The 13,850-nt window shown below is 33.4% G+C and overlaps 1 protein-coding gene across 2 annotated transcripts in view; it reads left to right on the top strand.

Annotated features, from left to right (window-relative positions):
* The first annotated feature begins 37 nt into the window (after window positions 1-37).
* The window catches only part of CycT (Cyclin T), a 36,417-nt gene continuing 22,604 nt past the window's right edge, over window positions 38-13,850 (top strand). For both annotated transcript variants that reach the window (XM_076132159.1, XM_076132158.1), the window contains exons 1-2: window positions 38-186; window positions 11,853-11,970. In XM_076132159.1, the coding sequence (XP_075988274.1) occupies window positions 38-186; window positions 11,853-11,970 (267 nt within the window). The remainder of the gene's footprint in view (window positions 187-11,852; window positions 11,971-13,850) is intronic.

Genomic DNA, 13,850 nt, shown 5'->3' with positions numbered 1-13,850 from the left:
GTCGTGCTTTCTCGCGCGCAGTCGGAACATCCGTTCAATGGCTGGAGGGCAAGAAAAATGGTATTTTACAAAAGATCAATTGCTGAATTCTCCAAGCAGAAAATGCGGTTTAGATGCAGATAAAGAATTAGCATATCGGCAGCAGGCCGCGAATTTAATACAGGATATGGGACAGAGGCTTCAAGTGTATCCTTTTTCAAAATGTGGTGTTTTCAGTTCAATGTTTTTGTCGAGTCATGTGGTTAAAGTGCGTATAACACGCTTATGAAACGTGTTTTTATTTATGAAATGATAGTTAACATGCATCGAAATGCATATAGAACTATATAACGTGTGTTGTGACAGTGTAAAATAGTGAAATGATGACGAAACTTCGACTGTGGCCCGAGGCGTCATCGCGGCCACTTTCGCTCGGTCGTGTGGGATTTCCCGCCTGACAGTGAGTAACGCCCCGTTTTCTACAGGTAAGACAAGAATAAGATGTATGAAAGTGCTGAAAAAGGTTAAAAATGTTTGTATTTAGGTTAGGGTCACGCGTGATAGCGTGGTTTTTTCTCGAGGTCACTGATCTTACAGCTGTGTATCGACGGGACGCCTGCGCGCGTGACGTAGGGTCTGTGAGTGATCGACCTGCATGCCCGAGCTAAATTTACTCGATACAAACGATTTTTATATTGAACACGCGCGTCGCGCGTACTTCTACGTAAAACGGTCGTGATCTTCACCTTATCATGTTTTCCTGGTATTCGTACATTATAAACATAGATAACTTTCATAATTTCATGTATATTATCCTTATTGTCACGTATAGACTGTCGAAAACCTATGTTTTATTGGTTATTACATGAACTTCTGTCATAAACTTTGGTTAACTTCCTTCGAGGATAACTTGCGAATTCGTAGAATATATATATCCCTTCTGATTTATGTAAGTTGATGCACAGCAACAAGTATTCAGTTGCTGTTTTCCTGTTAGGTCTGCGTCAATTAATTATATCATTGTAGCACTGTTGATTAGTCATTCAACCTATACAAGCATAAATAAAACATTTATCTTAGTATTACATGTGTATAGAGTTGTTGAGGACATAATACTGTCTAGAAATCCACTTGAGTGTCACTTTCATTGATAAGGTCCAATATAAAAGATTAAGTAAATGAAATGTTCAGTAATGATGTCTGAAAAACCATCTTGGTAGTTACATACTCAGGTAAATGTAAAACATATCCCTGCAACTTTCCATTCCTTGGAACTGTTAACAAAAACTGGTTTCCTTCCAACCATACTTTCCCAAAATAATTAAGGGATATGAGGTTGTAATTTGGTTGTTTTACCTGTTTCTTGTTCACCATTTTTTAACTATACTGATTAAATTTAAAAAAAAAAAATATTATAAAATTATATTATTAAAATAAAAATTCATAAAAAAACTTCCGTGTAAATGATTAGCCTGTATTATAATTTGAAATTTGCTATCCTACACTACTACCTAACCTATTTCCAAACCAAAATAAGAGAATATATAAATGTATGTTTTCAAGCAAAACTATCGAACTACTATAATACAAAGGGATTTTGATAAAATTTAGGTCACAGATAGCTTATAATCTGTGTTACAACATGGGATACTTAACCCATACTTCCATAGCTTCCAGAAGCTTCTAGCAATATAATGCTACTCTCGAAAAGCACTGCAGTTCATTCTAATCCTTTAAATGCATACAAACTAACATATTGCAATCTAAATATAATCATACACCAATCATCTTCATCTAAATATACCACAACATCAATTTCACACATTAAAACACGCTACAATAACTCTATAACCTTGTAAAATATATAAAATACAGTTATTTTAACACAATTATCTGTGCAATCTTTGTAAATCCAGTCTATTGTAAGAAAACCTTGTGTTTTATGTTGAAACACTGTCAATGTCGTGATATTGACCTCTATAGACCACTGTTGACCTCAGTCACAGTGCGAATGTAAAGAATTTTGGTGCTAATTTGTTTTTTCATTGTATAGAGCCATTTCCTTATTCAAAATTGATTGGAAATAAAGGTTGGAACATCCTGAAGCTATATTTTTTTTGCTGAAGGATGCCTATAATTAGCTATGCACTTACAAACTTCTTTATTGCGACTTAGACTTGAAAAGAGTACTTTACGATGGCTTAATGTTATTCAAATGGATGATTGTAGGTAAAAATCTTAGTATTACAAGAATAAAAGGTTCATAAACTTTGATATGAAAGTACTCTGACCTTTCTTAAACAGTTTGCAGTTACTCTAACCCTGCCATTTTAAGTAGATGATGTTAAGATAAAAGTGACACATGCTTGTATAATCTTCTGAAATAAAAAACAAAACTCATATTTCTGTTTATTATGATACAATGTTTGTTATTAATATTATTTCAAATTCAAATAAAACCCTATCTTTCTGCAAGGTACATAAAATTGTATTGTTTGACAATAGGAAGTATGTAATCAAAAGTTGGTCTCAAATGATAAACAACGCAATAGGTACCTAACTCTATCTACAGAATTCTTATCTTTTCCTAAAAAATTGCCTTTCCTAAAAAGTAATGCAGCAATGATCTCTTTAGTAATTCACTGAAAGATTAGAAAATGACATAAAAGTCTAGTTTAGTAAGGTTTTCATTTCAGGAATATTGAGATATTATTAATTTATAACTTAATATTTAATTTCTTGCCTATATATATAGACGAAACAACATAATTGACTTAAGCTCTGCAAATAATATCTCTTAGTTGACATAGGAAACCTTCTTTTAACTGCAAATACATAGCTAATAGTATTTGAATGACATCAACAATACAAATTGTTCTTTTATTATCTCAATATCAAAGAGATTAGATTAGAAAACATTGTGATAGTACTCTGTCATAATATTTTTATAACATACAATAAATTTAATGTTAAAAATGAATTTAGGTAAGTACTTACCTACCTATAATCATTAACTAGGTTTTACACAATTTAAAATGATTCCTCTACAATTGCTATGCTAGACGTTGATATGCCCCCTGAAAAATTTCCAGAATACAGTTTAAAGTGTGTTCTTCATAACTATTTTTATTCCTTAGAATTTTGTCAGTTGGCCAATCAAGTCACAATCCTCATGAATAGGGAACAATTAAAGAGAGAGAGAATATTGCACAATTTTGCTTGACCAAAATAATGTCCCTTTGCTTCAAACCTTTCAAGTTCTTTATAAGAAGCTATATCACACTCCTTTAATTAAAAACAGTGTCGTTATAATCTCTATTAGATCATCTCAGACGATTATACTTTCTGGCAACATCTGGCCTCTTGTACTATGATAAGTGAAATGATCTGATACTAAACAAAGATTATAGCAAGGTGACTGACCTGTCACTAATAAACATTTCAATATCACATGTCACATGATAATTACGTCATTCGGAAAATATACAAGTACACTAGACAAACGGAAGAATACTGATTGTTGATTGTGGTCAAAAAGTACAAATTGTATTGTTTGTTTGTGGTCCAGAATAAACTATGACCTCTGTTATTGTATGCTTGGTGGTTTTAATATAAATGTAGAGGAAAACACAAGAAAACATAATAAAATTGAGAAAAATAATTAACTGATGTTCGTATATAACAAGATTTGTGGATGTGAATGAGTAAATTCTTAGGCCTTTGCTTACCCCTTCCAAATAAGGCTTGATTTTATTTATGTTTGTAAATGATTAAAGTTATTAACACTCTTAATGGATTCAAATATAAAATCCAAATAAAAGTGCATCTCTACCTTGGACTAATCAGTAGTACAATAAAGTTTGGATAGAATTGTGTTCTGACGTAGTAAAGTAGTTCAAAAACTTAGAATTTGAAATGATTATATTCGTAATCACGAATTTCAGCTAAGAGTATGCACACACCCGGTCTTTGAGACTTACTTAATTCATACTCAAATCAGATTCATTTATTCAACATTAAAGCAGTAATAAGTTCAATAAAACAATAATAAAGCATCTACAATGTATATTTTTAGATTAGAAACTACGTAATTACGATTATTTTTGTTTTGATGTTGTGTTGCAACAATATATGCTAATCAGTGAATTCTCTGACTCATAATGTTTCACAATTTTGTGAAAGTCGTCCACAATAACATTAGGTATAACATAAAACGTTATAATACCTAAATAAGCATTAAATCACTTTAGTAAGAAATACTGGGTGTAATCTAGCCTGATTTCAATAAAATTGGGGTCGTAAACATTAATGAAATTCAGTAGCTTATCTGTTAGTCATCAAATACCACAATAATTAAGTCATTTTCTTTGTTTTTCAGTAGCATTTTCGTATATTCATGTTATTTTTTTGATATAGGTATTAATAGATTTATATTCTGTACACGTAATAATGCCCAAATAAGTGGGATTATACTATAAACTAGTTTATAAACTTTATAGTTAACATAATTTTCAAACTCTTGACATCTGTAGCCATTAAATTCAAGCAATTTTTAACAGTATATTGAGACGGTAAACTACTCAAAATTAGTGTCTTTACGTGACCCATATCCTCCTATAAGAGCAGGGGTATTTTACGTTACGAAAATGTAAATATTAGAAAAAAATACCACTTTTAGACACTTTAACAGTTAACAAAGCATCTTTAACTAACCCAGTCATTCACCCTGTGACAAAAAGAGCAAGAAATACAGTTACAAACCGTATACTTACATAGTAATAAATCAATATTACTATAAGATTCAGTGTACAAGTGTATGAGTCACACAGATACATCGGTCTTGTAATTTACCTATTGACGCATAAACACTTGCTGGAACATGACTCATTGGTACAATAACAGTAATTTTGTAAAGGACTGTTTGTAACCTGAATGTATAGCATTCATGATTTTCGCGCGGATAGTAATATTTAAGGTCATTGGAGACGCAGCTGCCGTCGTTTTTCTTTATATTCATTCATTGTAATAGTCGCAATAAACCTTTTTGTGTACAATCATAGTTTTTAATGCGCCAGCTAAGCATCATGCGCGAACATAAACAACATTTTATAAAATAATGTTCTTTGCATCTGTACTGTATTTATTTAGTAAATTCTCAATTGTTTAGTGATTTTTGTACTGTCTATTAGTGCCATGAACATGGCTTTCTTCCTGTATGTGTCTTAGTTTAAGATTTCTTAACCAGATCACTGTATTTGTCGTATAGCTGTTGAGCTCACAATGCAATCTCAATTTTCTCAATCACAAATGCCAAAAAATTGAGCAGTGTAGGACCGAAGAGTTAAGGAAACTAAGCCTACTAATTTAGAAATTATTCGTTTTGCATAGATAGGCCTAATTAGTAAGACAACTAGGTAATTTTAGTACAATTAGCTTTAGCAGAGAAATCTCATGTCGTGAATAGAAACTTAGAAACAATTTTTTTGTCTCACCAATTTTGACAAAACTTTCTCTTACTCATGAAGCAATACTAAAGACCTATTACAAAAACAAACTAACTCGTGTTATGTTATGATTCATAAATGTATTAACTAGTTATCTATTAATTGTTTCTTATCAGTTAAACATACCTACGTGATGAATTCGCAGGCCGTTGGCGCCGTAACATCCGGTTTTATTTTATACCGTAGCTATTTATCAGATTTTACCTGATAACAAAATATACGTTACTATTTTTGTCACGCATTCAATGCCTGAGGGACTTGTATTGACACGTGACGAATTCGTGGAAGAGGTTATAGAAGATAATTCTGCTTTGCCAATTTCTTACAATGTAGTAGGAAAAATATCACAAATTACGTAAAAATCGATGAAAACATGAAATAAATGTTACATTTTGTCCATCATAAAGCCAATTTAAAATATTTTCGCAACGGATTTGGCAGTTAGTGCACATGTTTCGGCGCCTCCCGACCCCGTCGTCACGTGGCGTGATTCGCGGCAGTTTTCGACCACGCGTTACGTGCCCAACTGGTTTGGTCCGCTCCATTATTCGAAACTTTCGTGCCAAAATCCGCTTCCTTAACAAGTTACGTAGTACAAAAGCTTTATTATCTCCCCTTATGCAAATTCGGTTTAATCCTCGCTATAAAAACCGTAACCCCATACTCGTATTGTCATGAAATCTTCCGTCGTAAAAACAGGTTACGTGCTTGCGATATCTATCAATCGCTTTTGTGAAAGTGGACTAAAGTTACTTTCGCATTCATGGTATGAAAAGATACCTATTTGTACACCTAACAACATGGACCCTGAAGCCGCGTGTTGTTTCCCATGTGACTCGGTAAACCGTTCCCGTTTGTAGGTATAGGTAACTACAAACATGCCCTATATTTTGGACAATAAATATTAATACTACTAGCGTTAAAACTCATATAAAAAACGCTATTGAATAGATAAACTACCGTCAAATGTACCTCAGAAACCGGGGGTAAATAAATAATTACGGCACTCAAGGAAAATATCCAGCAAAGAATGTCAATTATAAGGCTCTACACTGACCCACAAAACAACTTTCACAACACAAAAATCAGCGCGAACATTTTTCCTTCGCGAAAAATTAACAAACGGTTTTTTTTCGCCGTCTCACTTTATGATAATAAGGTCATTGTCTTCAACGCATACGTCTACTCGTCTCCTTGACATTCGTGATTTTATTCATTCATATCTTGCAACCTTCAACGTATTTATACAGTTTTATTAAAACATTAAATTACAACCTTCACGCTTGGCGACAAGGGAGATAGGCAAAGATGATCTAATATGATAATTAGTTTATCAATCAATTTTGGTTCAAGGACTTTGTAGAGATTAGGACTGTATTAAATAAATGCGTATTAATTTACACTAAAATTACATATTTTATCGCAAAAAGTGTGATTGCTATTTCCGATGTCTACATTTTAAAAGTATTCATTAGAATTGATAAATTTAACTTGATTTGGGTTTCTCGAAGTATCAACCAGATGGTCTTACATGGTCAAACAACAGCTTTTTGATGTAAAACAGAATCGATGTTATTACGTGTTTTGTATGTAAAGCATGAAATTGATCTACTCCTGTTGTTTTGGAGTATGTAACGGTGCTTTAACTTAAATGAGATTACCAGTGCAACTGATTTAAATATTATTTACAAAGAATGGGAGCTGCAATTATTATTCTTCTTTTTAACCCGAAATCTCCATAGGAACTTTTATCCAGCAGTTTATGGGTAAACTTGACAGATTTTTCATACAATACAATTCAAAAAGTAATATACCTAGGTAGGTTGAATTAGCTAGTAATATAATCCCTTTCATAGAATAAAGTAATTTGGCAAAAGTAAACACTCCCCTTAGTAGTATGGAATCATCCATTTCACGGCAAAATACGAAATACATCAGAAAATCATAGATTTAAAAAGAAAATATATGATTAATGGCTACTTAATACTGCCACTCGCATGGCAATCATACAATCGAGTTAGTAACGCCCATGAAGCTATCGATAAAATATGAAAATAGTATCGGAAACATTAACAAGGCGCGACCTTGGGTTTCATGTTATTATAATACGACATTCCTTAGCCAAAGTATTTGATAATCTTTGTATTCCAACCGTCACATCATGTTTTCCGCTATGAACAATAAAATTAATTGGGATTTTTAAAGATTAGATTTAACTGCCACTGGCTTTTCGGACGCTAGGATACTTAGGGCAAGAAACCATGTATCCCAGATCTAAGAAACTCAATAAATAATAAAAGTAATATCAATATTTAGGTAGTCCAAACATTTTCTGTGAACAGCTAATTTTTTCTGAATCAAAAATCTCCGAGATTCTGCATCTAGACTTACTGTACTGAAAATACAAAAACACTCACTACATTTTTCAACGTGTGTTTTGAAAAATGTATGTGTTAAAAACACCAGTTGTTTTAAGTATTTTTTTTTTGTATTTAGATAAATTTTATCTCAACAATATTATTGACGTCTGCTCGCTTCGTTCACGTGTAAAACATTTCACGTGAATTTCCGTCTATATCACTTAAAAAACAACGCAATTTCTTAAAGACAATATCTCGAACGACCTAGTATTTTCCAAAATTTTCCCCTTACTACTGCCTACCTTTTATTCATTCATTGGCCTGTGTCCATCAATTTTAGATGATTCAGGTGGCATGAATATTTCAAATATTTGTAATGAGGGAACATATTTTAAATCACGAACAAGAGACCTTTACTATTACCGTAATACGATACAAACTATATCATTAAATATCATACAAAAATGTGTACATAACAATTCAGCATAAAACACATAAGTACTTCCATATCGATTGACCTCCCAGCAATTCAAGTTCATAGGGCGTACTCGCCGTCCTTCAAACGTCTAGGAAGCCTGTACGTTTAAAATACTAGATGTAGTTGTATAGTGTAGTACGAGTTATCGATCGGCGTCGAGGGACGACCTTCTCAAGGTCTCTATCGACGTAAACATTAGCGTACACGGCTTGGAAAAGGGTCGGTACTTATTCTGGACTATTTATTACTAGATGGATTAGATTGTAGTGAGATTAGGGTTTTAGTCGATATTTGTGGTGCCAGTTTTGTTCGTGTAGGTTATTTGTAACTTTTTGAGTTAAAATACGAAATACTTGGGTTTCCTAGTTTGTTTAAATGATATGTCGAAATAATGAACTTTTTCTACAAAACTGAAAAGACATTTACCGAAAAGCAGAACTTTTGGAGTTGAATATTGAAACAATCAAAGGCGACACTGATTATTTTTTTCTGATTTTATTAGCTTGTACTGTAAAATTGCAATTAATCTCTGGTCTCTTCTTACCCCTGTGGCAAAAAGGCATAATCCTGTGCATTATGTATGTATTTAAAATTACAATTGATTCAAGAACTAGATATGAATTTATTTTTATACAAGCTTTTCTTGTTAAGCTTTCATGGTTGTGCTTGATTTAACAGCATCGAAACATTATTTCAATAACCTTACTACTCCCTCATACCTACAAACAATTAAAATCTATATAACTAGCAATATTCCGCTACAAAACAATACAGATCCTTTTCGGACGTGTCCTGCCTTCGTGACAGCGTAATGAAAGACTTATCACTAAAACGTGTTCGTCCGGGGGGTGGTGATAACAGATAAGGAAGATCACGCTCTCTGCTACGCAAGTCCTATGTACGCAGTTATATGCATTATCAATGTAGCAAAAAAGCCAATAATATTTTGTTTGTAAAAGTAGTAATACCTAGTTATGAGCGTGACGCAAAGAGTTATTAATGGCAGTCGTTAATTGACTCCAATATTACTAATATGTAGGTCTTAATATTAGATCTTAGTCTTAATTGATGGATGATTGGTAATAGTCCCTTCTGGTAAATTTTCAACCATTCTCAAGCTGGAATAAGGCCGCAAATGTTGGAAACAACTTATGCTCAACATTCATCACTATTCTTGTGTTATTATTATTCAGGAGCTTAGATAGTCCATTTTACATCAAGCTACCAGATTGACGCACTTTTATAAGTAAAGTGGCAGAAAATAAAGTCCACTAAAAAATTACAACATTTTCTTAAACTAAAGATACTTCGCTGGCTCAGACACGAATTGGAACTTGGCCTCAAAATACGTGATTCTTTTCGCAAAATGCGATAATAGAATTCTTTAAAACCGATATAACATGTTGATAAACACATCTTACGTGGTTTCAGTCATTCGTATAATTTGGCTGAACATCTAATGTATTTACATAACGATTTACTTATGTTTTGTCAAATATCCAAATACTGTAAAGGTCTTTGAGGTCGTTGACTTGCACTGAAAGCACTTCTAATACAAACTATTCGTGTTATCTTGGTTCGAGAGGTTAGGTAAATAGACGTGTGCGTGTTGCCAACGTGATTGGAACGCTATTGAATAGATAAACTACCGCTAAATGTGCCTCAGTAAAGCTCAGTTTCTAAGTACTTTTAGCGGTAGTTTATCTATTCAATGTATTTATTTTTATCTGAGTTTAAACGCTTTTGAATAGATAAACTACCGCTGAATGTACTCAGAAACCTGGGGTTAATGTTCTAGCTTATTGCATGAATTAGCTTCATTCAAAGAAAACTAAACTTAGCACAAAATTTTGGTTGATTCTTACCATGATTTCATTTATTTACCTTCGTTTTTGATGACATTTGAATCTTTTAAATCCACTTTAACTTGCAAAAGTACGAAACTATTTTTTTAAAATACATGATAGTTATTAAACATCGACATTGTAGCAATATTTTGGATAAATGAAATATAGTAGGCCTACCGTGTACCATGGTCCACCCGGGAACAAAGGTGGATCACAGGTAACAAATAGTTTTATTCTATGGGCCAGTACAGGTAATTTACTACCTGTATGACGAATTTCATCACAATACATTCAGTATTTTTTGTTACAAAGTATACACTTGCAAGTAATACAATATTGAGTGGCGTTATAAACATTTGATGTCTATAATACATAACGTTTGAGGAAAATTTAATTAATTATTGAATCTTTATTATACGTCAGAAACACCGACCTATCTGTTAGGGCGTTTTATTGTGTTTCCTATTTTCCTGTTCATTGCAAACACCACGCGAGGGATTTTGAATCACGATTTATTATATTATTCCTATAATTAGCAGTTTATTAGGTACACAGTACATGCGTATGTAAATAGTCGTTAAAATAATCGACTATGCGGTCTGATATGCGGTTGATAGTTTTATTTGAGAAGAAAAGCTTTTATTTTGATAGATTTTCCATACATTCTCTGGCAAAACGATGAAGTTATTCATCGAATAAGTATCTGACAATAGGATAATTGACCAACACATTAAATTTCTCAAATTTTGGACTAAATATTAGGGGTTTGCATTATCTCATATGAATTCCCTTGACTCCATTTCGCACAAAGCGTGATGGTACATTGAAATTTCAAGTGGGTAGTGTTTGAATGTCTGTACTTTATACGTGGCTGCAATGTGTCATTCTAATTTTGTTACTCTCGGTATTTGCACTCGGGGAATCCCGGTGTTGATACGAAAATATTTATGTATTTCTTTAACTTTGCACGGGACTTTACCGCTTCGTATGATAAATTTGTCCTGTTTTAATAGTGATTACTCTGCTCCTTTACGTCTTAGCGTAATGGTAGATAACTTAAAACCTTCCTCGTGAATATGGCTATAATACACATATAGTTATTTTCGATTCTGGCTGGTAGTTTTTGAGAAAAACCGCTTGAAAGAACAAGTATAATCTTTAGTTTTGTTGCATAAGGTACTGTTTACTAAACGTTATTGTTTTGTTCTGACATTTGACTCTTGAAGCGATAAAAATGTAGAAACATATGTATGAGGTGACAAAAGGATGTAGCTTCAATATTAATGACTATACAGTTAGATATCATAACTTTATATACTAAATATGGTTGTAATCGGTGATAATTGTAGGTCAGATTACTCACAGCTTGAAAATATTTATGACATGATGTATGAATGTGAATGAAAAAGTTGGAAAAACATTCAAAACGGGGCGTTCTAGTTTACTGTCTTTTTACCCGACTGTGCAAAGTAAGGAAGGGTTATGTTATTCTGTATAATGGCCAGTTTTTTCATCAAAAGTAACAGCCATAGTAAAGTAAAATTGTATGAAGAAACTAGCAGTAAGACGTGTTGTATAAAACTGACATCCACATGACTCGAATTTTGTACATTTTTTAATATTAAAATTGTATTTTTGATGTATATTTGTGTGACGATTGTTTCCTTAATTCAGTGACCCACAGCTCTCAACTATGTATCAACACGGCGATAGTATACATGCACAGGTTCTTCGCGTTCCACTCATTCACACAGTTCCACCGGAACGCCATCGCTGCTGCGGCGCTGTTCCTCGCCGCGAAGGTATGTACCACACTTATCATTCTTACATATTCCATAGTGAAAAAGGTAACAAATTACCAATTTAACCCTCGTAGAGTCGGTTAGTTTGTAATGTGGAGGAATGTTGTCGATTTTTTAATATATTGCTGTTACTATCTATTGGATAAAATATCCGCTACTTATCCATAAGCTGTGAAACTGGTCCTTGGCGATGGATGCAGTGGGTCTAACATCCTATTTAATGGAGACTAAAGAAAATATTTATCTTTTTGCTGCCTGACAACTATTTGATAGTGTGTTGTGCCTCTGAGAAATAAGGTCACCTACATTTTAGTTACATTTATCTATCACTATCTTCTAGATAACGAGTAGCGTCTTCCGTTCTCGGTGCTAGAATTACTTGGTCGTTAGATTTTCGATTTCAAAGTTAGAAAGTTTTAGTTAAAGGAAAAGTCTCAGTTTTTTCTATAAACTACAGGAACCCCTTGCCCGATTTTTCAATGAACTGCAAAAACCGTTAGCCGTTTATTGTATTTTATGTGAACTGTTTTGTTCAAAGTTCATTTAATATACATTTTAAAGATCAAAGAATGTCAGAGCTTCCGTTGACTCCTGGCGCCTCTGACGAAAGAGCTGAGTGATGCGATCTATTCGCAGTACAGACTCACCGTCATTTCTCGAAGAAAATCTTACGAATTTTGGCACGCCCTCCTTCATGGAAATAGCACCTGAGCTAGGTTTCTCTAAGTCTTTCAATTTATATAGCTTTTGCTAGAAAACTGAAATTTTTAAGGTCGTTTTGTGGCAAAATGTGTATCGTCTGATAATTTGATAAAATTAATCTGGCTTTTTTCCTTGTTTGATATGATGATAAGACAGTTGCCAACCGGAATCCAATTAAATTGTAATCTCAGAAATCTAAAGCTTTCAGTAATAAAAAAAGAGATAGTCAAGGAAAGGTTTTGCTTTAAAATACTTTTTGACACCTGAACAAAGCGGGGCTAGTGTCTGGTAGTGGGTAGGGTCTGCTAGTGTGTTTATAAATTAGAAGTTTGAGTAAATTGAAGTCACACGTACCCATTATAGTTTCAATAAATAAATAGACTTTGAAGGAAATGTTACCTTTTATTGAAAATTACAGTGTTAATCAAAATGTCTTTGTGAAATGTTTGGCATGCTTTAATTCCGCATGTTTATCAGCAGTCTACGACCTTGATGTACGACCGAGTTTGTCTCAGACACAGTCTGGGCGCACGACACATTTCTAATATCGCGTACTCGTATTATTATCTAGCGAATATGAAAGAAATGGCTGTAGAAAACACATATACAATCTATGACATCGTTTGAACAATCAAAACATTTATTAATTTAGGTCTAATAAGAAGAGAGTCCCACTGCTGGGCAAAGACCTCTCCCATAGTTTTCCACTGTGATCTATCCGGCAGTTTGATTTTGATTTTTATTCTGGATTGAAGGTGTCAAGCTCATCTTTCAATCTTTTACGGGGTCTAGTTTGGCCCAGCAGTGGGATAGGCTCATAATAATAAAGAAGAGAGTAAGGAACTCTCACCCCACTACTATATGGGACGTACAGCCAGGAAGAGAGAGAGAGAGAGAGAGAGGTCAAATGTTGACACTTTTGATAGTCGTTATAATGACTGAATCTCGCACTAACTTGGAAAGGTAGAGCCTTATAATAAAAGCTAGCAAGAAACTCACTGCCAAAAGATTTATATAAAGGTCTAGAGAGTAGAAAATATGGCTGTCTTCTTCAGCGTGCGTCGTACAATAAATTTGAATGTGAAATGTACGGCTGAATTTGCTGAAATTAGACTAGTTTAATGTAGGTCAGTGTCGAACAAATGCGGCTACTGGGTAGTAAGGACTAATACAAACCA

This window comes from Anticarsia gemmatalis, chromosome 27 (genome assembly GCF_050436995.1).
Source record: "Anticarsia gemmatalis isolate Benzon Research Colony breed Stoneville strain chromosome 27, ilAntGemm2 primary, whole genome shotgun sequence".
Taxonomy (NCBI): domain Eukaryota; kingdom Metazoa; phylum Arthropoda; class Insecta; order Lepidoptera; family Erebidae; genus Anticarsia; species Anticarsia gemmatalis.
Note: the sequence above shows the minus strand (reverse complement) of the source record. Positions and strands in the feature narration are given on the sequence as shown.